At 40.3% G+C, this 25,970-nt stretch overlaps 1 protein-coding gene and 1 pseudogene across 2 annotated transcripts in view; one reads left to right on the top strand and one right to left on the bottom strand.

Annotated features, from left to right (window-relative positions):
* ANKRD31 (ankyrin repeat domain 31) overlaps positions 1-25,970 on the bottom strand; it is a 110,708-nt gene that overhangs the window by 40,818 nt on the left and 43,920 nt on the right. The window contains exons 9-15 of the mRNA XM_080677477.1: positions 25,616-25,725; positions 23,015-23,170; positions 14,553-14,695; positions 7,368-7,512; positions 5,829-5,881; positions 3,395-4,880; positions 2,616-2,758 (exon numbers count right to left, since the gene is read on the bottom strand). Of these exons, the coding sequence (XP_080533603.1) occupies positions 2,616-2,758; positions 3,395-4,880; positions 5,829-5,881; positions 7,368-7,512; positions 14,553-14,695; positions 23,015-23,170; positions 25,616-25,725 (2,236 nt within the window). The remainder of the gene's footprint in view (positions 1-2,615; positions 2,759-3,394; positions 4,881-5,828; positions 5,882-7,367; positions 7,513-14,552; positions 14,696-23,014; positions 23,171-25,615; positions 25,726-25,970) is intronic.
* Positions 8,592-9,247, top strand: LOC308254148 (RWD domain-containing protein 4-like; annotated as a pseudogene). Its single transcript has 2 exons — positions 8,592-8,705; positions 8,805-9,247. The product of its transcript is annotated as an RWD domain-containing protein 4-like (transcript).

Below are 25,970 nucleotides of genomic sequence, written 5' to 3'. Positions count from 1 at the left end.
AAGATGGCCAGCAGGGGAGGGCAGTTGTGGTCGATCAGGCCAGCAGGGGAGGGCAGTTGGGGGCGATCAGGCCTGCAGGGGTGGGCAGTTGGGGGGAACCAGTCCTGCAGGAGAGGGCAGTTGGGAGGGACAAGGCCTGCAGGGGAGAGCAGTTGGGGGCTGCCAGGCCTGCAAGGGAGGGCAGTTAGGGGTAACCAGGCCTGCAGGGGAGGGCAGTTGGGGGCGACCAGGCCAGCAGGGGAGGGCAGTTAGGGGTGACCAGGTCGGCAGGGGAGGGCATTTAGGGGCGACCAGGGTGGCAAGGGAGGGCAGTTAGGGGTGACCAGGCCAGTGGGGAGGGCAGTTGAGGGCGACCAGGCTGGCAGAGGAGGGCAATCGGGCCAGCAGGGGAGCAGTTAGGCATCGATCAGGCTGGCAGGGGAGTGGTTAGGGGGTGATCAGGCTGGCAGGAAGAAGCGGTTAGGGGCAATAAGGCAGGCAGGCAGGCAGTCCTGGATTGTGAGAGGGATATCCGACTGCCCTTGAGAGGTCCCAGATTGGAGAGGGTGCAGGCTGGGCTGAGGGACACAAACATACCCTCCCCCTATGCACAAATTTCATGCACCGGGCCTCTAATAGGAAATATTTAACAACCCCCGCTCTAGACCAGAGCACTATGTAGCAGGATTTTCTGTGATGACATAAATGTTCTAATCTGCAAAGTTTAATGTGGTAGATACTCACCACATGTAGCTACTGAGTACTTGAAATGTGACTAGAACAACTGAAGAATTGATTTTAAATTTAATTAATTTTAAGTAAATAAACACATGTTGGCTAGTGGCTACAGCATAAGACAGCACGCTCTAGATCAAATTCCTTATTTCAGAGGTAAAGGTATTATCTCTTTCTCAAGAAGCTGAACTAGGCCTAGAATTCAAGTTTTCTATTATCAAACTTGGTGCTTTATCCACTAAACCAAGCTCCCCTTCTGCTACTTCCTATTGGTTGATCTCTTCCCCCCCTCACCACCCCCTGCCTTCCCTCTGAGGTTTGACAGTCTGTTCGATGTTTCTATGTTTCTGGGTCTATTTTTGTTCATCAGTTTATGTTCATTAGATTTCACTGAGGTATCACTTCACACCTATCAGAATGGCTACCATCAACAAATCAACAAACTTGACAAGTGCTGGTGAGGATGTGGAGAAAAGGGAACCTTAGTACACTGCTGGTGTGAATGCAGACTGGTGCAGCCATTATAGAAAACAGTATTGAGTTTCCTCAAAAAATTAAATATGGAATTGCCATTTGACCCAATGATCCTACTTCTAGGAATATACCCTAAGAGACCCGAAACACCAATCAGAAAGAATGTATGCACCCCTATGTTCATAGCAGCGTAATTTACAATAGCTAAGATCTGGAAAGAGCCCAAGTGCCCATCAGTAGGTGAATGGATAAAAAAGTTGTGGTAGCCCAGAGGTTGAGCATTGACCCAGAAACCAGAAGGCCACTGGTTCGATTCCTGGTCAGGGCATATACCTGGATTGCAGGCTCGATCCCCAGTGGGGTGCATGTAGGAGGCAGCTAATCAATGATTCTCTGTCATCATTGATGTTTCTATCTCTCTGTCCCTCTTCCTTCCTCTCTGAAATCAGTAAAAATATACTTTAAAAAAGCTGTGATACATTTATACCGTGAAATACTACGTAGCAGTAAAAAAGAAGGATCTCTTACCCTTTGAGACAGCATGGAGGGACCTGGAGAGTATTATGCTAAGTGAAATAAGCCAGTCAGAGAAAGACAAGTACCACATGATCTCATATGTGGAATCTAATGAACAAAATAGATCCAGAAACACAGAAGCATGGAACAGACTGTGGAATCTTAGAGAGAATGCAGGGGTGGGAGGGTGCGTGGGAAGAAATCAACCAAAGAACTTGTATGCATATATGCATAACCCATGGACAAGACAATAGGGTGGTGAAGGCCTCGGGGGTGGGGGAGCAGGGGCAGCTTAGAAGGGGGTCAATGGGAGAAAAAAGGGGATATGTAATACTTTCAACAATAAAGGTTTAATTTAAAAACTATGAAAATTTTTAAAGTCTGGATTTGAAATTCAGTGTTACTAAAAGAGTAACCCTAGTAATTTTCTCTATGATATTTTTACCACACTGCCCAATTAAGAAAAACAAAAGAGAAAAATATATAACAAACCTCCAAGTAACAAGCTATTGTGTTTTTAGTCATTTCTTTGAAACCTCAAATCCACTGTGTAATTCTGAGTTAAATAAAGTCTAGCTGTCACATGTATCATCACTATAATTAGACTTTTTATGCACGACAGCAAATAATTTAAAACCATTAAAAATGGAATGTATTAGATTGATAGTCTGTGTTTATTCTGAACCACTTCATTTTATTCTGATTTATATGAATTATGTGATGAAGAGAAAATAGAAAAATTAGTCATTAGAAAATAGATTGATTTTTCAATTACACAATGTCTTATCTTCATTTGTAATTTGAAGGTTTTAAAAATAATTTGTTTTAAGGAATCACTTTAATTCTCAATTGAAAATATCTTCATTTTGTTCACTCATTTTTCAAAGAAAGAGTAATAGGAGCCACTGTACCTTTAAATGATTATTTGCAACAGCATCATGTAAGGGCAGAATTCCATCTAGATCTTCACAGTTAACATTAGCACCAGCTTTTAACAACTCCACTATTATATCATCAGATCCCTCACTAGATGCCTTATGTAGTGGTGTCCAACCTAAAAATGGAAAAAGGGAAAAATTTAAACAAGCTGCTGCTGACATATACTCATTATTAAGTTTGCTTGCATTAATGAAGTTAACATCTACATTGATTCAAATGTACATATTAGTGGAAAAATAATATTGAAAACTGTGGCCTTAAAATGTGTTTCATTTTTAAAAACAAATTGATCTCATAAAGAATATTTGATAGAGGTGCCAAAACAGAAGCAGAAGCATAATGGGACCAAAGTAAATATTAATCATGTCAATTTGTTTCAACTCAGATACTAAATTCTGATGGGAATACAGTGAATTGTTGAAATCACTGGAGCTAACAATTTCCTGCTGTAAAAATGTTAAGTTTATTGATACTAAGGTAAGTCTATACTAAAAAATGAATATAAAAAATGATATAAATACTGTTTATTAACTTCTGTCAATATCAATTTAGCAACTATCTTCAATAATAACGGTTGAACTTTTAAAGTAAACACTATTACTTAACTAATTAACAGCATCCCCCAAATTATAGCCCTCATGTCCTCATTCTTGTCAGTTTGGGCATAGGTTGAGTGAAATTCAGTTGGAAATTTCTATAAAATAAGTAAATCTATAGGAAATGTGTACAAATCTATCAACACTACTAATACCTGGTTTATGAGAAATTTCCTTCTCTTCTCTTTGACTAACTTGTGAGACGATGGTCAATTCTTTATTCATATTGTCAATGGAATGAAAATTTATATTATGTATGATTTCACTCTCTGCAAGGTCTTGTCTCCTTTTTTCAACTTCAGTTGTTTCTATTACTTGAGAATGAACAACTGTGGATAAAGGCCCATTTGAAAAATTTGGTTTTTGGCCTTTGTCAGTGTAATTCCTTTTAGTGCCTTCTTTCTTATTCACCTTTTCCACAATATGTGTATTTGTTTGAATCATTAAAGAAGTTGGTATGCTGGGGCTACTGCAATCCTGAGGCCTTTGGAATTGCTCCACATGATTAGTCAACTGCGAAACTTCATGTGTTGAAATTGTTCTTGTACAAGCCAAAGAAGTATGCTCAGGATTGCCTTGTGAGTGACCAAAATAAGTTCCATATATGTATTGTTCATAATTTGCAACGTGTGGTTCAGAAACGGCTGTATTATCTGAATTAGAAAAATTAACAGCCTCCTGTTGTGGAAGTATGCTTAGGCCACCTGCTTTTAACTTATTTTCCTGTGAGAAATGGTCTTTAGAAGGTAAAGACTGTTCAAAATCCATTACTTCTCTATTTGTTATATTCTCTTTATAATTATAGTGGTTTTTGCAACTTGTAGAATATATCACCTTTTTAGACATTATGGTCTCCTCAGAGGTACAGCAATCAACATGAATATCATTATTAAAATTTTCCCACTTATTAAGGTCCTCTTTTTTTTCATCCAAGTTAGTGTTTTCATGAGATTTATAAGGACTAATGTGCTGTTGTTCTTGGTGAATTTGAGTCTGCTGATCTGTAGTAACAACAGGTAATTCAATTTCTTTATGTACAGAAAGTCCTGAGAAAGTAACAGCTTTAGCTTGGTCACTGGATTCTAATCTCAAGGATTTTATTTCTTGACTTTCTAATAAATTCAGGTTCTGGGTATGTGTCTCTTTGGGAACTGAATGAGTGTCAATATTGTTACTTAATCCATTTTCCAGGCTTGACAGAGCTGGGCTAAAAGGTTTACATGACTCTTCTGGAAGATCAACAAGGGTTTGGAGAACCAATCTACTTCTTCTGGAAGAAGAGACAGCTACGGTCTTTCTTGAGTTTCTTTCTTGGATTGCCTTATGCACCTGAGTCCTTTTATATTGTTCATTTCTTCTTCCTTTATATTTAGATGCATTTGTGCTGGGATCCTTGACATTATGGAGATTATTTTTTCTGAGTCCTGTAGAGTATATTTGGTTAACAGTTGATTGCTTATGCTTGAAGTTGCCAAATTTCCTGCTTTTGGAATTTCTTGGGTAATGTTCATTTACCTCTTCTTTCTTTATAAATAAACCCTCTTTGCTTCCTTTATCAACTTTTACATGTTCTGCCTTCAGTCTGCTGGAATTTTCATCACAAACAAACCCAATGCAATTTTTAGAACTGAATTTTGGTTTCTATAGAAACAAAATATATAGTTAGCTTTAATTTTCAGCTGTAGTTCTATACTCGATTCATTCTGGATTGTTCATAAATTAAACTATTATTCCATTCAATTTTATAATTTGATCTAATCACAGGGCCTGCTGAGATATATACAACCTGATTCTTCAGAAAAAGTAGACTAATAGAAGAAAGGCAAATATAATAGACTCAGTATGTGCACTAATCTTTATTCTCTGCTGTACATTTCAATTTTTTACCAATATTTTAGCACTACCAATCTTACTAAATATAATTTAAAAAATCTTAATCTACTTAATATTTATCGGCTCTGGAAATAAATCAGATAAAAGTTTCCTTGTAAAGGAAACTTACCAAGAACGCTTAAGAAACACTCTTCTTTCCCAATTGTTATACAGATAGAGCTAGAATTAAGAGTGTTTCTTCTTCTGGTATCTGTGACAGACTGTAGGTAGGGCAGCAGAAGAAGGATTTTAAAAACAAGAAGACATATATGCTCCCAAATTGGTCTGAATGGAAAGATTATTGTGGGCTGCTAAGATTAAAACAGGAACAATGCTTCCTGCTTCCTGTCACTGATCACAACCCAAGCACCAGATGAAGAGTAACTGCCCACCATGTAAAGTTTGAAGGGATGGATTGACGCCTTTGACTCTTGTACTATTGTTTAGGCCAGAGGAAATTTGACATGGTTGATAACCCTAATTGGTCCATGAAGAGGAGGTAAAAGGAAATGTCTACCAATACATTAATGTGCTCAGATATGCTACATTTACTGCTTCCCAAATTAATAGCCCAGAACCCCCTGATTCTCAGATAATTATTCCCAAGTATCTTAAAAGCAAAGGTGAAGTCACTGTTACTGATGCATGCTTCAGTAACCTTTCTTTCATCTTGGATGATGCGTTCTAAAAAAATTTTTTTGCTAAACAGAGATATACCTTGGGCTGGTGTGCATCCTCTACATCTAATGGGTCAGTGCTATCCTTTTGAGCTGTAAACATAAAGAGAAAAATCAAAGAAAACAGCCTCCAGTGGCCAGACTCAGGACTCCTAAAACATATAAATCCCTTGCTATGAGAAAACCAGGTAGATTAAGCAAAATTATGCAAACATTTTCTATTAAGATTGGTATAATCTTACATAATAGTACTGTAATTTCCATATGTATCAGAAACCAAAAGCTATCTTGAGAGAGCTGAGAAAATTTCTGTGGGTAAAGCAAAATCGACCTTGAAAATTAACTAAAGATGGACACTAAACTAGATATTTTTACATTCTCCACAGATATATCTAGATATTTAACTGTGTAAAAGCTACTTTTATAAAGCAAAAAATGATTTCATAATTAATTGAATTATCATTTCCTGATATGTTTGCTTAATAAAGTTCAGTCTGTTTCTCTTGTTTTCCAGTGAGATTAGGCTACCAGAAAGAAGTCTTTTGTTCTAAAGAACTTATTAATTGCCTCTCGGTGGCTTTTATCAATGAAGTTATTTCTTTACTATAAAAATAGGGTGCTTTGATCCAGGTCTTAGTCCTTAGTGACATTCAACAATTAGCTCTTGGGAAAATTATACACATATTATCTCTTGAATGGAAAGTATTTGTTTTGTTATGTGTTGTTTTTTTCAAAGGACTGATACTACTTATTCAACAAAAATTTACTGAATGCCTACTCTGTATATGGTACTCTAGTATTCATTGCTAGACAAAACAAAAATCCTTTCCCCTTCGTGGAGCTTAGATTCTAATGGGGGAAGACCAAAAGTAAAAAATAAGCAATTGTCCAATGTGTACGATGGTGTTAAGTGCCAGGAAAAAAAGGATAAATACTAGTACAGTATTCATTGATAGAGATACAGCCAAATATAATTTACATCACATTATGCTATTCAGCCAAAGGATTATGGAGTGTGTCAGAATTTTATAGAAATTTTCTTAACTGTCTGTAATGTACAATCTTGGGAAAAGTACATTTGCTATTATCTTTCTTTGTTCTTTTAGAGTCCTTCATTTATGTGCATTTGCAAAAAGTGAGTGTGCTTTATTAAAGGAATGAAGCAAGGCCTTGGGTGGTGTGGCTCAGCTGGTTGGAGCATCATTCTGTGCACCAAAGGATCGTGGGTACAATTCCCAGTCAGGGCACATACCCAGGTTGCAGGTTCGATCCCAGGTCAGGGAGTATACCAGAAGGCAACCAATCCATGTATCTCTCTCACGTCGATGTTTTTCTCTCTATCCCTTCCTCTCTCTCTCTAGAATCAATGAAAAATATATCCTTGGGTGAGGATTAACATATATATATATATATATATATATATATATATATATATATAAAGAATGGAGCAAGGACACCATTGGGTAGATTTTCTCAAAATGTATAAGGAAAATAAATTTAATTTCCATAATTTTAAATTCAATTTCTGTAATTCTCTACTGACATGGTGAACAGATATAACAAGGCAGTGTAATCTTACCTGAAATAAGATCTTTTTGATGTTTAGGAACAAATCTCTCAAGAAGATGCCTCATACGTATACCTTGGGCCTCATCCAAAGCACACTTTCCATTGGCACTTCTAAATAATGGATCAGCTCCATTGAAAAGAAGTAACTCTGCCACCTAGAGGAAGATTGTTCAAATGAGGGAACATGAACAAAAGGCACATGATTGTAAATGTGTGCTAGCATACAACTCTAAGCAACATCAAACATTTCTTCCAACAATACAAAGTTTGAGTTTACCTATAATATCTTGCCCAATAAAAAATTTAATTGCTACTGAATCATAATTTGTTGATATGCATATCACTTTTCTTACAAAAAAAATAGGGAGGGAGGAAGAGCAGAGAGGAAGGAGAAAAAGAAAGAAGGGAAGAATAGAAAAAAAAAAAGGAAGGGAGGGAGGGAGGGAAATATCTGTATTTCAGCTGCTGCTGAAATGGGGCTAGAATATATCAAGAATGAGGACTGGGTTCTGTAGTAGTAAATGTTAGTGTAACAGGCTCCAGGAGATAGCTGTCTTCCACCTATACCTGTGTTGCTGCTGTTCCTCCTCAGAGTGTCAGGGAGAAACTGGTCAATCCTTAATCTGTTACTACTCCTTAAGGAACCTCTTCTGTGAAGCTCTTTCTGACCTCCTCACCCACTGCTGTCCTAGAGAAAAATAACCTCTCCCTTCTTTCATATATATATTTTATCTTAGTGCCCAATATACTCCATATTATACTTATTTCTTTTTTAAAAAATTTATTTTTATTGACTTCATAGAGGAAGGGAGAGGGAGAAACATCAATGATGAGAAAGAATCATTGATGGGCTGTCTCCTGCATGCCCCCTACTGGGGATTGAGCCCGCAACCCCAGGCCTGTGCCCTGACCGGAAATAGAACCGTGACCTTCTGGTTTATAGGTTGATCCTCAACCACTGAGCCATGCTGGCTGGGCTATTTCTTATATATCTGTCTAAGTTTTTAAAAGGTAGGACTATGTTTTTCTTTTAAAATTAATCTATTATGCCGGGCAACGTATCCATAGCCCTTCAGCCAACAGCTTCGTGTTGCCAGAGGAGGGCTATTGACTGGGGTGCATGTGACTGTCACTTGCTGTGTGAAAGGGGTGCCTCCAGCAGCCAAGGGCAAGGAACAGGGACACCCTGGCCTTAGGGCCACTGCTCCCACTTTCTCTCATCCTGACCTGCACGATGAGTGCCAACAAGGATCAGCAGATGGAACTGAAAACATTACATTCTATATATGAAGGAGATGAAAGTTTCAGGGAATTAAGTCCAGTTTCATTTCAATAAAGGGAGAAAATAGTGATCCCAAAGCCTTTTGAGCTTTGGATCTTAACACGTTAAACGCCCAGTTAGTCACTAGTGACTGACACTATACTTTCCGTTTGGAAGACAAAACAGGCTGGGCGCTTAATGTGTTAATAGAGATTTCATGGACAGATACATAACCCCAACAACTCCAATTATATCTATGAATGATTTTTTTTAATATCACCATATCCTCAGTTGTAAAGCAGAGCATATTAGCTAAGTTACAGGAAGCAGTGGAAGTCAATCTCGGCACCACTATGACCTGCACATTGTTCGAATATGCCAAGAACAATAAAGAATCATGGAGAATCACCATCCCGTCTACAATATCCATAAGCAATATCATCTCAGTTGAAACTCCTAATAAAGTCCCATCAAGTAAGAAAAAAGAAAAGAGAACAACTTTCAAAAGCTCAGAAATATAAGTTGGCAGATAAAAACAGATCACAAAGGAGAACTTCCTCTAGGAAATCCTATCTCTAGGATAGAACTGGGTTGATGTGGTGAAGCATTTAAGCAAAACTGGCTCTTAAGGTGAAAACAGCACTTGGAATTAGAAACAAGGGAAGAACATCCTTTAAAAAGTAAACAGGGTTCAAAATCTCTCATTACTCTTTTATAAAACAACTGGAGGCCCAGTGCATGAAAATTCATGCACTGGAGGGGGAGGGGTCCCTCAGCCCACCTGCCCCCTCTCACAGTCCAGGAGCCCTCAGGGGCGGGAGGTGACCCGGTGATCAAGAGAAGGCGATGCCCCCATCATACCTCTGCTGTTGCCACTGCCAGCAGCTCAAGCCTTGGCCAGCCCTGGTTACCTTAGCCTTGGGCAGCCCTGGGCAGCTGGGCAGCTGCCATCTGAGGCTTGCCTGCACCTCAGGCTGGCCCTGGGCTGCTGGGGGTCTGGGGGACTCCAGAGGCAGGCATGCGGAGCAGCTGGACCTGCCTGGGGACGGGCCCGGCCATGCTATGCATCTGCCATGCCAGTGGGGCTGAGGGGACTGAATGCCTCCATCTTGTGGCTGTGGGCTCCGCCATCTTTGAGTGCGTGGCAGTCAATTAGCATATTCCCTCCTTATTGGCTGTGGGCGCCCACATCTTTGTGAGGGCATGACAGTTAATTAGCATATTCCCTCTTTATTAGATAGGCTGTTTGTATGTTTCTTACATAAAAATGTTTTAAACTGAAAATTCATGAAGAGACTTGGTTGTATTAAATTATTTTCATACACTTGCCTTAATAAAAGGTGAAAATGTTACTGTTTAGTATACTTTGGAAGCCTTTTCAGCTTTGTCAATGGACAAATATGGAGGATAATGAGTAACCAACGTTAATTTATACCATCTTATTCTAGTGGATGTGATAATTTTTTAAAGAAGTATGAAGACCTTTTTAAAAAACTCCTGTCCCAGTGGAATAGAATACTGAGTGGACAATTATTCCACAGCATGATCCATATTAGGTGGCTTCTTGTCTTACTAAAGTGTTCATCTCTTCTTTCTCTTAATTACTGAGGCATAAATTGCTTCAGAGAAATTTAAATACTAGTATTTGAGTTTTACACATAATATTATTTGTAGTTCCTTTTCATTTTTCCAATGGTGAACTGCTTCTCTTTAATAAATGAATACCTGTTTATAATTTTCTCTTGGCTAGGGTCACAATGTTTGATCATGAAAGCTTTCCATGGTATGTGGAATAGGAGAATATAAAACAAATCTGCCAAATACATTAGAAAGCATCTGAATAGAAGTGTTGATCCCTATTTAATACATTTCTCTTCACTGCACACCAAGATGAGAGTAAAAGATGCCTTAACATTTAATTTTTGTACAGTTGGAAACTTTTTTTGCATACAACAGAACTTTATTAAATGTTCACAGAATGTGCTCTTATTCTGGCTAATCATCTTGAAAATTTGCAAAACTGTTCCATCTGGAGAAAAACAAAACAAAAATGAAATCCCACCCTGGATTAATTTGCATTATCAGGCTTATAGAAGACAATGGTTTTTTTGTTTTGTTTTGTTTGTTTTTTAAATATATTTTATTGATTTTTTACAGAGAGGAAGGAAGAGTGATAGTCAGAAACATCGATGAGAGAGAAACATCGATCAGCTGCCTCTTGCACACCTCCTACTGGGGATGTGCCCGCAACCAAGTTACATGCCCTTGACCGGAATCGAACCTGGGACCTTTCAGTCTGCAGGCTGACGCTCTTCCACTGAGCCAAACCGGTTTTGGCTAGAAGACAATGGTTTTAATAAATTTCTATTTATCTGCTATTACGTATTTTTAGTTGTTTGATAACTGAGGTCTTCTAAATGATTTAAAATAAAAAACACATTTCAAGTTTTTTTTTTCAAATGATCAAAGGTATTTCTCAATCCGAGCATCTTTATAATAGACAGAAATATTTCAAATGCCAAACTGTAGTACATGCTTGATTTTTTTTAATGATTAATAGAGAAAACAGGGAATTATTAATGTCTTTGTGTGATTTACAGTGATTCTGTATTTGCTCCACAGACTGTAAGAAGTGGTTTAACTCTTTATAATGTAATAGAATAAATCATCAAACTTTGTAAGAGAGCTCACTCCAGACACACATGGAATGAATAATCACCATAGCTAAGGAATAACTTTTCAATATATGTGAATCCCAATACCACTGTCAACCAATTTCATACACTCATATACCTCAGGACTCTTCATGAAATAAAAGCTTTGTTAAAATCATGACAGCTTACATCCACTCGCCATGCCATTTCTTTTACCAACTAACAAAGTAAGCCTAATGAAAGAGGAATCAAGGTTTGTCTGATATAACTTGTTCTTAAGTGATACCTAAAGATTTTCAAAGATCACTATCTTTTTGTCTAAATGTCTCCTGCCATCTGTTAAATGATTTGTTCCAGATTTTTCTAAGGAACCACACTGAGCTAATCCGTTAATTATCAAATTTTACCTTTTCCTCATTTAAAAAATGTATTTTTAAGTTTTATTGATATAGAATTCACACGACACTCAATTCATGTAAAAAATACAATCAATGTTTTTAGTATGTTAAGAAGGTTGTATAAACATAACTATAACCTTATTTTGGAACATTTTCATTCCCCTTAAAAGAACCCTTTAACCATGATCTGTCAACTCACTTTTCCCCACCATCTACCATTCCTAATCTTCTTTCTGTAGCTATACAGTTGGTCTATTATGGATTTTTTTAATCATACAATATGTGTTTTTAATGGCTTTTTCACTTTTAAAAAATATTATTTTCTAGTATCTCCTATCTTTTAGTATCTTTCCAATATATAGTCAATGCCTGTAGGACAATACACTGAGTGGCCAGATTATTATGATCTCTGAACGCATAGTAATCTGGCCACTAAGTGATATATATATATTAGAGGCCCGGTGCATGAATTCGTGCATGGGTGGGGTCCGGCCAGCCTGGCCAGGGGGAAGGGACATGGGCGGTTGGCTGGCCTGCCTGCTGGTCGAACTCCTGGTCGAGGGGACAATTTGCATATTAGCCTTTTATTATATAGGATATACATTGAGTGGCCAGATTATTATGCGTTCAGAGATCATAATAATCTGGCCACTCAGTGTATATTCAAGTTTCTTCAACTCTGGAATGTTTAAGAAGCTCACCCTCTCCAGCTTCTGGGTCCAGAATCAGGTTCCCAGGGCTCCCCCTATCTGACATCTTTAGTCCTGCCACATCTAAAATAAATAAGCAATCCAATACTCAGGGCCTGTGCCATTTTTTTCTGATCATCTCTGCCTCACCTACGAGATTCCCTGAGGTAAGCCTGATGCTCTCACAATTCCTACTCTACCCTCCAACACAATTTCCTGTCTCACTTTGATTCTCAAGGCTTTGGTTCTTAAGTCAGTCCAGAACTAAGTTGGAGTTTTATACTTCATCCAAGGGAGATTGGGTGAAGTAATTTGTTGGCTTAACCCAGATAAACCAAAGGGGAGGGTAAAAAGAAGACAGACTGTGACTTCACCCCACCCTACTAGGTTTTAGCTTTTTTTTTTTAATATATTTTATTGATATTTTACAGAGAGGAAGGGAGAGGGATAGAGAGCTAGAAACATCGATGAGAGAGAAACATCGATCAGCTGCCTCCTGCACACCTCCCACTGGGGATGTGCCCGCAACCAAGGTACATACCCTTGACCGGAATCGAACCCGGGACCCTTCAGTCCGCAGGCCGACGCTCTATCCACTGAGCCAAACCGGTTTCGGCTAGGTTTTAGCTTTTAATTCTCATGACCCTTCTCTAGATTTGTACTCATCATTCTCTTTTATCTGGCCATCAATCAGGGTATGCCATGATGCCAGGAACACACGAGTCATGGAACACAGGAGTTGGCAAAATGGAGAGTGGTAAGTAGTGAGCCTGTGTCTTTGGTCCCTTCTACTTCACTGAGGGGACAAGAGAAGGTTACATATCTGCAAAGGCTAGAGGGAGACAGCTAATTCTAGCTTGTGAGGTGGAAATTAACTGAAGACTCATCACCAGGTAGAGCAAAGGAAGAAATGAGAAAGAAAAGTGCTCACATTGCCCAAAAGGAGAAAAGATTCCTCACAAGAAGATGTCAGCCCTGGCAAGAGGAGAAGAAACAAGTGCTTTGGCATTAAGTTTTCACTGCTGGAGGTCAGCTGTGAAGAGGGGGTAAAAGGCAGAGAGAGGGTGCATACCATTACCTGTCTAAACCTGTATTCTTCTGGCCATTAAATTAGGTCCCAGGCAGAATTCTTTCCTCCCAGCCTCTACACAATGTGCAGAAATGATCACTTACTAGCAGGTGATACATTATTCAAAAAAGCAAAACTACCTAAAGCACTGTTTCACACTAGGAAGGAATAGGCCTATCTATGACCATAGCTCCCAGCAGCCTTCCACAGCTCTGTGTTAGGCATTTCTTCTGAAGGCATACAGAACAGATCTTCCTGAGCCCAGTTGTTAGCCCTCTTTCCTATCCTAGGAGTTCTGAACCCAGGGGGAACTTCAGTACTGAAATAAATAACAAGATAATTTCAGTAAGTGCCTCAGCCCTGTAATGCAGTGCCTGAACAACAACAAAAAAAGTAAAGAAAGCTCACAGCATATTCGATTTCTGAAATAAACTATGTGTGCTGGAATTCATAATCTTCATTACCCATTATTACAGTTACTATTAATCAACTCATATGGAATTATAGTGTTTTGATATTTAACCAAGGTACACTTATGCTGGTGTGTACTGCCTGATCATTAAACCTGGGAGGTTCTCATGTCTTATGGCAACTCTGAAACTGATACTAGACTCCATAAAACTATATGCCTCCTAACAGGACTGGACATCATTGTGTAACACTTCATAGAAGGAAAGATTCTCTTGAAGCTTATAAAGCACCATACAAAAAAAGTCTAAAAGTACCCAGCTGGCATGGCTTAGTGGCTGAGCTTCGACCTATGAACCAGGAGGTCAAAGTTCGATTCCCAAGGGCACACGCCTGGGTTTCGGGCTGGATCCCCAGTATGGGGCATGTAGGAAGCAGCCAATAAATGATTCTCTCTCATTACTGATGTTTCTATCTCTCTTTCCTTCTCCCTTCCTCTCTGAAATCAATAAAAAAAATTTTTTTAAGTTACATGAAAAATGTTACCTACCATATTAGGGACAATAAACCCATACACAGTAAAATTTTAGAATAATTTTGAATATTGATTAGCAGAATAACCTAAAATAATTCCCATTTTCCTATTTCTTGGTGCCAGAGCTTTTTAAGACTTGCAGAATGTAGCATCTGCTCCACAAACGAAAGCATCACAGTACCTTGTAATGTCCACTCATCACAGCATCATGTAGGGGAGTGATTTGGTACTTTCCTTTGACATTTATATCTGCTCCACCTTTTACTAGTTCACTTGCTGTCTCATAAAATCCCCTTACACTAGCTTCATGAAGTGCTGTCCAACCTATTATACAAAAAGGAAATGGTACTTGTTTATATTTGGTATATTAATACATCTTAATAATGTTCTGTGCTCAGCCTTAAAATAAAAACGCAAATTCTAAGCTGTTTCTTTAAAAAAATATTTTTATTATACAAAACAAGATAATCTCACCATGAAAACAACCTGTATTATTTAGTGAATTCAACAAATCTGAGGGACAAATCAAATTTCTACCTCAACTCTGTTGCAGAAAAATATAAAAAGAAGTAAAGTATTTAAAACTATTCCTGCCTTCTTCAAATAAAAATGCTGTAAGGAGGGTGGGGTGTCATTATTAGCTCAGAAAAAAATGCTGGCTGCAGGCTACTTTTCTGCAAAAAAAGAGGGAAGAAAAGCTTTATTTCTAGTTCAAGGTACTTCCATTAAAGTAAACCCAACTGGCAGGACTACATAGAATCAGTTTAAAAGTATATATTTCTTTTCTCCTTATTTGCAAAAAACTATTTAAGGTAGTTCAATTAAGAATCCACATACTATTCCAAGAAAACCATTCATCCAGACGAATGTTCTTTTTCTCTGTTAGCTAGAGACAATGGTATAGGTTATAGAGATTTATTAAATTCCATATGATTGATGTCAGAAAATCTAAAAGTTGCATGTTAAAAGTGTATTTCAGCTCTGGCTGGTTGCTTAGCGGTAGAGCATCAGCCCACAGATCGAAGGGTCACAAGTTCGATTCCTGGTCAAGGGCACATACCTCATACCTTGGTTGCAGGTTCCCCAGCCCCTATAGGGGTGCATGCGGGAGGCAACCAATTGATGTGTCTCTCACGATGTTTCTCTCTCTCTCTCTCTCTTCCCCCCTCCTCCCTTCTACTCTCTAGAAACCAATGGAAAATATATCCTAAGGTCAGGATTTAAAAAATAATAAAAAAATATAATATAATTCTTTTCAAAGTGTATTTCACTCTTTTCAGAACCTTCTCCATAAACGAGAGTTTCTTAGATTTGGCACTAACATTTTGGGCTGGATAATTCTTTATCGTTCTGAGCATTCTACCAAAGGCCAGTAGCACCCAACCCCTTCCCAGCTATAATAACTAAAAATGTTTCCAGAAACCGCCAAATGTCCCTTGAGAGGCAAAAATCACCCGTTATAGAAGTAATAAATAGAAAGCCTATAGTAAAAAATAAAGGACACCAAAAATGGAAAATATATAGTTAATAGAGGTTTTTTTCCTATAAATTTCCTTAAAATGCACATGGCTATTTAAAGCAATTAATAAGTAATATTGGTTGATAATTATAACATTACTAGAGTCCCGGTGCACAAAATTCGTGCACTGGGAGGGGGGGGGGGTCCCTCAGCCCGGCTGGTGCCCTCTTGCAGTCTGGGAGCCCTTGGAGGGTGTCTGACTGACAGCTTAGGCCCGCTCCCTGCGTCAGTCGGACATCCTTAGCATATTAGGCTTTTATTATATAGGATAAACTTGCTTAATTAGACCTGCTTTCTGATTTAGCTAAACTTTTTCCAGCCCAGTGAAGCACTCCAACTTCTCTTTCAGGTAATTGTCAGCAACACAACAGTAAATATCAACACAAAGCAGATTATTATTGTAGATCACGCAGGGAGAACAAAGGGCAAAATATTTAACTGCAGCAGTGTTTGACTATATTCTGCACAGTGAGAAAAGCTGAAGTCATTTTCAGCATCCACCATTTCTTACTTCTTTTCAGTTGGGTCAGGTTTCTAAGCTTTCTAAATCTCTGTTTTCCAGCTAATGAAAAGAAAACACGGTTCCACTGAGTCTCCTATCTACCTACTCCAGGACTTCTGTGAGGATCAAATGAGATGAGGCACAGGAAAACACTTCACAGATATTTGGTTAAAGTGTAAAATATTTCCACCTGGCTATAAAGTAAGTTGTGTTCCTGGGCTGAAGAAACTGCAAGGAGGCTAGTTGCTAAGGAGAGGAAGCCAGGCATTGCTACGTGACATCATTACCTGGCGCCCATAGCCACCGTTTCCGAGCTGGGCTGGGTGCGGGCCGCTTTTTGCGCCATGGGGTCTTGGCAGTATCAGCTGCAATTTCATGGGCTGTCACTCTGGGGTGGTGGTGGAGCCTGTGTCCCACTTTGGGGAAGCTGAGTGTTGCTTTGTGGGCGCCAGGTCTGCAGTGCCATTTCTTTGTAAATGGCCAGTGCGTATCATGGTAGCTCTTGCATTAAGCGTCTGCCCCCTGGTGGTCAGTGCACGTCATAGCAACTAGTTGGACAGTCAGACAGTCGGACACTTAGCATATTAGCCTTATATATATAAAGATGTGATAGTTATCACACAAAGGAAAAGGGAAGTATGTTCAATGTTCATATATTTTATATGAAGTATTATAATATTAACTCTAAAAAGATTGTGGAATATTAAAGATACATATTGTAATCCCTATACTATCCACTACAAAATAATGCAGAAAAGGAAACAAAAAAACAAATGAAGCTCACAAGGGACAATTAGCAAAATGGTAATCCTAAATCTGACTACTTATATTAAGTGAAAATTTACTAATCATCCCAATTAAAAGGCAAAGATTGTCAAAATGTGTAAAATAGCAAAATTGTATGCTGTCTACACAAAATACATTTTTTTAATATATTTTTATTGATTTCATCAAGGAAGGGAGAAGGAGAGAGAGATAGAAACATCAATGATGAGAATCACTGATTAGCTGCCTCCTGCACACCCCCTACTGGGGATCAAGCCCGCACAATTCAGGCATGTGCCCTTGAGAATCGAGGCTGGGACCCTTCAGTCCACAGGCTGACGCTCTATCCACTGAGCCAAACCAGCTAGGGCCTGTCTGTGTCTTTATATTTAAAATATATTACACGTGGCCCTAGCTGGTTTAGCTCAGTGGATAGAGCGCTGGCCTGTGGACTGAAAGGTCCCAGGTTCAATTCCAGTCAAGGGCACATACCTTGATTGCAGGCTTGATCCCAGCCCTGGTCAGAGCTCATGTGGGAGGCAACCAATAGATTTGTCTCTCACATCTATGTTTCTCTCTCTCTGTCTCCCCCTCCATTCTCTCTAAAAATCAATAGAAAAATGTTCTTGGGTGAGGATTAACAAGAAAAATAAAAATTAAAAATAAAGACACAGGCCAAAAATAAAGGGATAAAAAATGGCATTGCAAATAAACAAGAAACATAGAAGGCTATAATGTCTATATTAACATACAAAGTAGACTTCAAGACCAAGTGTATTACCAGAGATAAAGGGATATCCTATCTAATAAAAGAGTAATATGCAAATTGAACATACCTCTGCTACACCCACAAGCCATGCCCACCAGCCAATCAGGAGCGAGTATGCAAATTATCCCAACCAAGATGGCTGCGGCCACAGAGTGAACAGGAGGCTTGGGTTTCCCAGGCAATGGAGGAAGCCAAGCTTCCTGCACACCCTGGCCTGCCCAGGCCTCTGCTCAAGGCCACAATGTTTCAATTATAGAAGATAAATAAATCCCAACAAAAATGGCTAAGGCCATGGAGTGAACAGGAGGCTTGGGTTTCCCTGGCAATGGAGGAAGCCAAGCTTCCTGACTGGCCCAGGCCTCTGCTCAAGGCTACAAAGTTTCAATTATAGAAGATAAATAAATCCCAGATACCAGGGCCTCTGCTTAGGTCGCCCGGGGGCGTGGCCGGCCTGCAAACTACCACAGGCCCCTCACCCAGGCCACCCCACGCCCCAAGGAAACCCCCACCCTGATCTGGGACACCCTTCAGGGCATACCAGCTGGCCCCCACCCGTGCACCAGGCCTCTATCCTATCTAATAAAAGAGTAATATGCAAATTGACTGTCACTCCAACACACAAGATGGCTGCCACAAGATGGCCAGCAGGGGAGGGCAGTTGGGAGGGACCAGGCCTGCAAGGGAAGGCAGTTGGGAGCGATCAAGCCTGCAGGGGAGGGCAGTTAGGGGTGACCAGGCCAGCAGAGGAGGGAAGTTGGGGGTGACCGGGCCTGCAGGGAAGGGCAGTTGGGGGGACCCAGGCCTGCAGGGGAGAGCAGTTGGGGGAGACAAGGCCTGCAGGGGAGGGCAGTTAGGGGTGACCAGGCCTGCAGGGGAGGGCAGTTAGGGGCAATCAGGCTGGCAGGGTAGCAGCTAGGCATCAATCAGGCTGTCAGGGGAGTGGTTAGGGGGTGATCAGGCTGGCAGGCAGAAATGGTTAGGGGCAATCAGGAAGGCAGGCAGGTGAGCAGTTGGGAACCAGCAGTCCTGGATTGTGAGAGGTCTATCCGACTGCCTGTTTAAACGGGCAGTTGGACATCCCTCGAGGGGTCCTAGATTGGAGAGGATGCAGGCTGGGCTAAGGGACACAACCCCCCGCACCGTGCGTGAATTTCATGCACCGGACCTCTAGTATTTTATAAAGATTAAAAGCTGATTTAGCCCTAGCTGGTTTGGCTCACTGGATAAGAGCAACAGCCCGTGAACTGAAGGGTCCTGGGTTCAATTCTGGTCAAGGGCATTTGCCCTGGTTGCAGGCTCAATCTCCAGTGGGGGACGTGCGGGAGGCAGCCAATCAATTATTCTCTCTCATCATTGATCTTTCTATCTCTCTCTACCTCTCCCTTCCTCTCTGAAATCAACAAAAAAATATATTTATAAAAAGCCAATTTATCATAAGATATGACCATTATAACTATGTATGCACCTAATAACAGAGCTTCAAAATATAAGAAGCAACATTTGACAGAATTAAAGGGAGAAACACACAGTTCCACAATCAGAGCTGTGAAGATTTCAATACTCTTCTCAGGAAATAATAGATCAACTAGACCAAAAAAATCAATAAAAAGAAAGATGTTCTTAACATTACCAACCACCTTCATCTAACTGACATTGATAGGTGCACTGAAGAACAAACATTCAAGTGCACAAGGGTTCTTCACAAAGACCAGGGGTCCTCAAACTTTTTAAACAGGGGGCCAGTTCACTGTCCCTCAGACTGTTGGAGGGCCGGACTATAGTTTAAAAAAAAAACTATGAACAAATTCCTATGCGCACTGCGGGCCCGGGATGAGTCGGCTGCTAAGCAGGACAGGCAGCAGCACCCGGCGGGCCGGATAAATGTCCTCGGCGGGCCGCATGTGGCCCGCGGGCCGTAGTTTGAGGACCTCTGACCAAGACCATATACTAGACAATAAACCAATTCTCAATAACTGTAAAAGGATAAAATTCATAGGAAGTGTATCCTTTGACCACAATGGAATTAAATTAGAAATCAATAATGAAGGAGATCTGAAAAATCCTCAAATATTTAAAAATTACACAACTTCTAATATAATCCTGGATTCAAACAAGTAAACACACAAGAATTTAAAAGTATTTCAAACTGAATGATAATGAAAATAGCAATATATTAAAATCTGTTAGATGCAGTAAAAGCAGTATTTAGAGGGAAACTTAAAACTTTAAATGCTTATCCTATCTAATAAAAGGGTAATATGCAAATTAACCATCACTCCATCACAAAGATGGTGGCGCCCATAGCCACAAGATGGTGGTGCCCAGTCCTCTCAGCCCCACTGGAGTCCCCCAGTCCTGGGGGGGCGACTGCTGAGAGCGGGCAGTGTGAGCAGCCTGGCAGAATGCTTGCTTCGTCACCCCGGCGACGAGGCAAGCATTCTGTGCCCAGCCATGGATGGACCTCTCAGCCACAGAGAGCCTCTGGGCAGCAGGCGCAGAGCGGCCAGGCCCCGCAGAGAGCTACTGGCACATGGATTCGTGCGCAGGGCTACTAGTAGTACAGAAGAAGGTACAAAAACTTTTGACCTAATTTTCAACCTTAAGAAACTAGATGGGGGGGAAAAACTAGAGAAAGAATAAAGAAAAAAAAATAAGTAGAAATCAGAAGAAAAGTAGAAATAAAATACAAAACAAGTAATAGAGAAAAATTTAAAAACCAGCAGTTAGTTCTTTGAAAAAAAAATTAATAAAATTGATTATCCTCTAGCTTAGGAAGGATGGAAGAAAAAGAGTAAAAGGAAGGAAGGAAAGAAGAAGGGAGGGAAGAAGGAAAGAAATGAAAGATAAAATGAAAGTATAAGGAATGAAAGATAAAATATTCCTAAAGATCTTTATATATTACAAGTATTACAGGGGAATATTATAAATAACTTTATGCCAATAAATTCTATAACTTAGATGAAAACTGAAACAAAAAATCTGAATAGCCCACACCTAATAAGTAATTTTAATTTATTATTAGAATCTTCCCACAAAGGAAACTACAGACCCAGTTTTACTCTTAAGTTCTGTCAAACATTTAAGGAAGAAAAAACCTCAATCTTATGCAATCTCTTTCAGAAAATAGAAGAGAGAATACTACTTAACTGATTTTATGATACCAAAACTTTCAAAGACATTACAAGAAATTAAAGTACAGCCCATGTGGTTCAGTGGATTGAGCATTATCCCATGCACCAAAAGGTCGCTGATTTGATTCCAGGTCAGGATACCGGGTTGCAAGCTTGATCCCCAGTGGGGGGTGTGCAGGAGGCAGCTGATCAATGTGATGTTGCTCTCTCATCAATGTTTCTATCTCTCCCTTTCCCTTCCTCTCTCTCTAAAAAGTAATAAAAGCATATTTAAAAAAAGAAAATTATAGACCAACTAGAGACCCGGTGCACAAAATTCGTGCATGGGGGTGGGGGTGTCCCTCAGCCCAGCCTGCACCCTCTCCAATCCAGGACCCCTCGGGGGATGTCCAACTGCCAGTTTAGGCCTGATCCCTCTCGCAATCCGGGACTGCTGGCTCCTAACTGCTTGCCTGCCTGGCTGCCTGACTGCCCCTAACTGCTCCCCTGCCGGCCCGATTGCCCCTAACAGCCTCTGCCTCACCCCCCACACCCAGGACCCAGGCTTCTCTCCTCCAGCTGGTTGCAGGCACCCGGGACCCGGGCTTCCCTCCCTCTGGCCAGCCGCAGGGACCTGGGCCGACTTCGCCTGGGCTGGTTGCAAGCACCTGGAACCGGGGGCAGCTTCATCTAAGCTGACCACAGCCACAGTTGCTCAGGACCACGGGCGGCTTCGCCCGGGCTGGCTGCAGCTGCAGGCGCCCGGGCCCGGCTGCGCCCGGGCCAGGCTTTGTCAGGAAGGATGTCCAGAAGGTCATCCAGAAGACATCCGGTCTAATTAGCATATTACCTTTTTATTAGTATAGATAATCAACCTTGATACAAAAAAATCCTTAACACAGTATTAGCAAATCGAAGCCAGCAATATATAAAAAGAGTACTATAGCATGACCAAACATCTATTCCTCATAAAACTCTCAGCAAATTGGGAATAGATTCCTCAATATGATAAGGATCAACAAAAACCTACAGCTAACATAATGCTTATTATTAAATATTAAAGAGGTTAAAATTAACCTATGGTGAAAAATATCAGAACAATAGTGGCTTCCAGAGACTGGGGGTGGGGAATAACTGGTAAAAGGCATGAGGGAACTTTCTAAGATGATGGTAATATTCTCTCTCTTAGAGGTTTGGGTTACACAGGCGAATGTATATGTCAAAATTCATCAAATGGTATACTTAAGATTTGGCATTTCACTGTATAAAACTTTATCTCAAAGAAAAAAAAAACTACTGAACTGTAATTAATGACATTTATGCTGAGGTCTTTAGTGGTAAAATATACTGTCTATAACTTTCTTTGAAATATATCAACATAAAGATGGACTGGTTGATGAACAGAGAGATTGATAGATGGGTAAGTGTAAAATAATAAATAAATATTGGTTTCTATCTTCTGGTTTCTGACACAGAGCTCCAAAAACCATTGTATACAAGGGTGTTAGAATATTTTGTTCTAATATTTAGTTTTTGACCCATTTCCTTGGCCATTGCTACTTTTGTACATCTTTCATTTTATCATCAGCCTCCCCCAAGCTCAGTGTACCATTAGCTTCTTTCAACTTTTGACCTCATTTTCCACTCAAAGATGAGGTGCATAGTAACAATGCCCAGGCAAAGGCAGCAAGCCAGCCTCAGGAATCCATCCTTCTGTGTAATGCCACTGCACACAGCCTACCTGGTGGGCCCCAGGCAGGCATAATCACTGAAAATGAAATATAATGCTCTTCTCTTGCTCCCTCCACTTCCCACTTCCCTAGGAGATGATGTTGAAGAGCTACCTGTGCAGGAAAATTACCTGGAAGCTTTCTGTTTAAGACTTGCCTTAGGCTCACTTTACCATATGTTCACAGGAATAACTAATCTAAAGCTACAAACCACTTTCAAAATAACTGTGGGTGGTAACCCAACTTACCAGCATAACTTGGTTGATTAACATTTCCTCCTTTTTCAATACAATGATGAACAAGATGAAAATCATTGAGAAGAGCAGCCTTATACAGTAAGTTCTCTCCAAAAATGTTTCTCCGGTTAATGAGAGAAAGGGGTATTTTATTCATCTTCATTTTTTCTAAAAAGAAGGAAGAAACAAAAGCAAACAAAAAATAATAACCCTTATTTGAAAATCAGGAGGAATACAGATGACACAGTGAATCCAGTCAACGGAATAGATGCACACTATATTATGAAAGAGTATTTCATCCATTAACCCAACTATAATATCTACATGAAATAAGGTGAATGTTAATTTGAAGTTATAAATCATCTGAGCAGTTTATATTGATTGAAACCCATGAAAGGTGCATATATAAGAAGATTAACAGATTATTTTCCTTTTTTTAACCTTTATTGTTGAGAATAGGTTTTTAATTTATTTATTTTTATTGATTTCAGAGAGGAAGGGAGAGAGATAGAAACATCATCGAAGAGAGAGAATCATGGATTGGCTGCTTCCTGCATGCCCCCTAGTGGGGATCGAGCCCACAACCCAGGCATGTGCCCTTGACCAGAATGGGACCCGGGACCCTTTGGTCTGCAGGCAGACGCTCTATCCACTGAGCCAAACCGGCCAGGGCGGTTTTTAATTTCTTGCTCCCTCTCTTCTCCTGGCACCACCATGATGTGCATGTTGGTACACTTGAAGTTGTATCTGAGGCTCCTTACACTATCTTCATATTTTTGGATTCTTTTTTCCTTTTGCTATTCTGATTGGGCATTTTTGGCTTCCTCATATTCCAAATCGCTGATTTGATTCCAGGCATCATCTATTCTACTACTGATTCTTCATTTCAGTTCATGTATCCTTCATTTCTGACTGATAATTTTCTATGATTCCTATGTCCTTTGTCATGGTGTTTTAAGTTTCACTAAGTTACTTGACTTTCTTCCTAAGTTCCCTGAGCATTCTTATAACCATTGTTTTAAACTCCATATCTGGTAGTTTGCTTACTTCCATTTAATTTAGTTCTTTTTCTAGAGGTTTCTCCCATTCTTTCACTGCAACATGTTTCTTTGTCTACACATTTTGCTGCTTCTCTGTGTTTATTTCTATGTATTAGGTAGAGCTGCTATGTCTCTCGGTCTTAATAGAGTGGCCTTGTGTTAGGTGTCCTGAGGGCCCAATGGCTCATCTTCCCAGTCACCTGAGCTGGGCACTCTAGGTGCACCCCTGTGTGGGCTGTGTACACTGTGCTGTTGTAGTTGAGCCTTGATTGCTGTTGGCATCACTGGGAGGAATTGACCCCTAGACCCATCGGCTGTGAGGACCATCTGTGACTACAGAAGAGCTGCTGTGCAGGAGTTGACCCTATAGAGCAGGACTTGCTTCAGTGGGGCTTCGGTGCTCACAGAATCTGCCCCTTGAGTGTGTCACTAATGGAGGTGGTAGCATTGTAATCTGCCATGGTTTGAAGCTATCCAATGGGTGCACTGGCTCTGGGGCCTCTCGGGAGGTGCCAGTGACTTCATGGGGCCACACAGCATAAGCTACAGAGTGATCTGCAGCCTTGAGAAGAGCAGCCTTATACAGTAAGTTCTCTCCAAAAATGGCTGATACTTGTTTTGGGTTTGGAGGTACTCAGGAGAGGCCAAGCTATGAACCAAGGCAGGCTGCTGCTAGTGCCAGGCCTGGTACCACTTAGCAAGATTTATGGGATGCACTGAGGCAGTTGCTGCTTGTTTGAGAGATTTTAGGAAAGTCTGAAGAATGAGGCAAGAGAGGAGAGTTGTATGGAAAAGCCACTGGAAATGGCTTGAATGAGCCCCCAAGTTGGGTAGGGCAGGGTCTCAGGGAATCACCAGGATGGGATGAAAAGTGTGAACCCAGTTGATGGAGACTCCGATATGTCACCACCTATCGGCTGTGTTGGGGGGATGGCTCAGCAAAGGAACAGTGGCCTCTGCCAGCACTTTTGTCTGGGAGAAAGCTTCTCCCCCAGCTCTTGCACTGATGCCAGACAATTTAGTTACTCCCTGTATGTCCCTGATTCCTTTCAAGTTGCTGCCCCAATGAGGTAGCTCAGAGGGAGTGAGTCCTAATAAGTTAATGAGTGGGCCCTTTAAGAGGAACTGCCTGGGACTCCAGCAGCCTCCATGTCATTCAGGCATAATCCCTGCTGGTTTTTACAGCCTGAAGTATGGGGACTTCTCTTCCCAGCTCTGGAACTCTGAGCTAGGGTCTGTGATGGTGCTGGGACAGCTCACTCTTCAGAGATGACCTCTATAGCCAATATATCCCTTCCAGGTAATTAATATAAGTCAGACATCAAAGTTTTAAAAGGGTTCTGTAACTATTCTCTCCAATAAGTATCGAAAAAATACCAGCCTATGAGCCAAAAGTTCAAGATTAAATCCTAATTATGCTACTGATGAGCTGTGCAATACTGGGAAAAATCCTTAACCTACCTCCTTGAATTGCCTCATCAGTAAAATGAAAACGTTGAGATAAACTTTAAATCTTTTTTAGTACCAGAATTCTATGTTTCTGTACTACTTAAAGAAATAAAATATTCCTCACCTTTCTGTCTCGTAATTTTTCCATTTTTCCAGATTTGTTCTTTACTCTTGAGTCTGGATGAATGCATATTCTTCCTTTTACCTTCAATCATTAAAGCAGGACCCTGCATTCTTGAAAAATAAATGTGTTTTTAAAATTATTCTCATGTTCTCTATAACCATTCACAGACAGCCATAGCAAAAATTCTGACTAAATTTTTAAAACTCAAAGGTATTTTACTGATCTATTGTCAAGCAGCACAGCAATTGTAAATAAGAAGATGGCTCCTGAGAAAACTGCGGATAAATCTGTGACAGGTATGCTAGTCATTATCGTTTCTAGCCTATTCTTAGTGGCACCTGTATGCTTCTCTCCT

The sequence above is a fragment of the Plecotus auritus genome, assembly GCF_963455305.1.
Source record: "Plecotus auritus genome assembly, chromosome: 7".
NCBI classification, from domain to species: Eukaryota; Metazoa; Chordata; class Mammalia; order Chiroptera; family Vespertilionidae; genus Plecotus; species Plecotus auritus.
The sequence above is the reverse complement of the archived record's forward strand: the minus strand, read 5'-3'. Positions and strand labels throughout refer to the sequence as shown.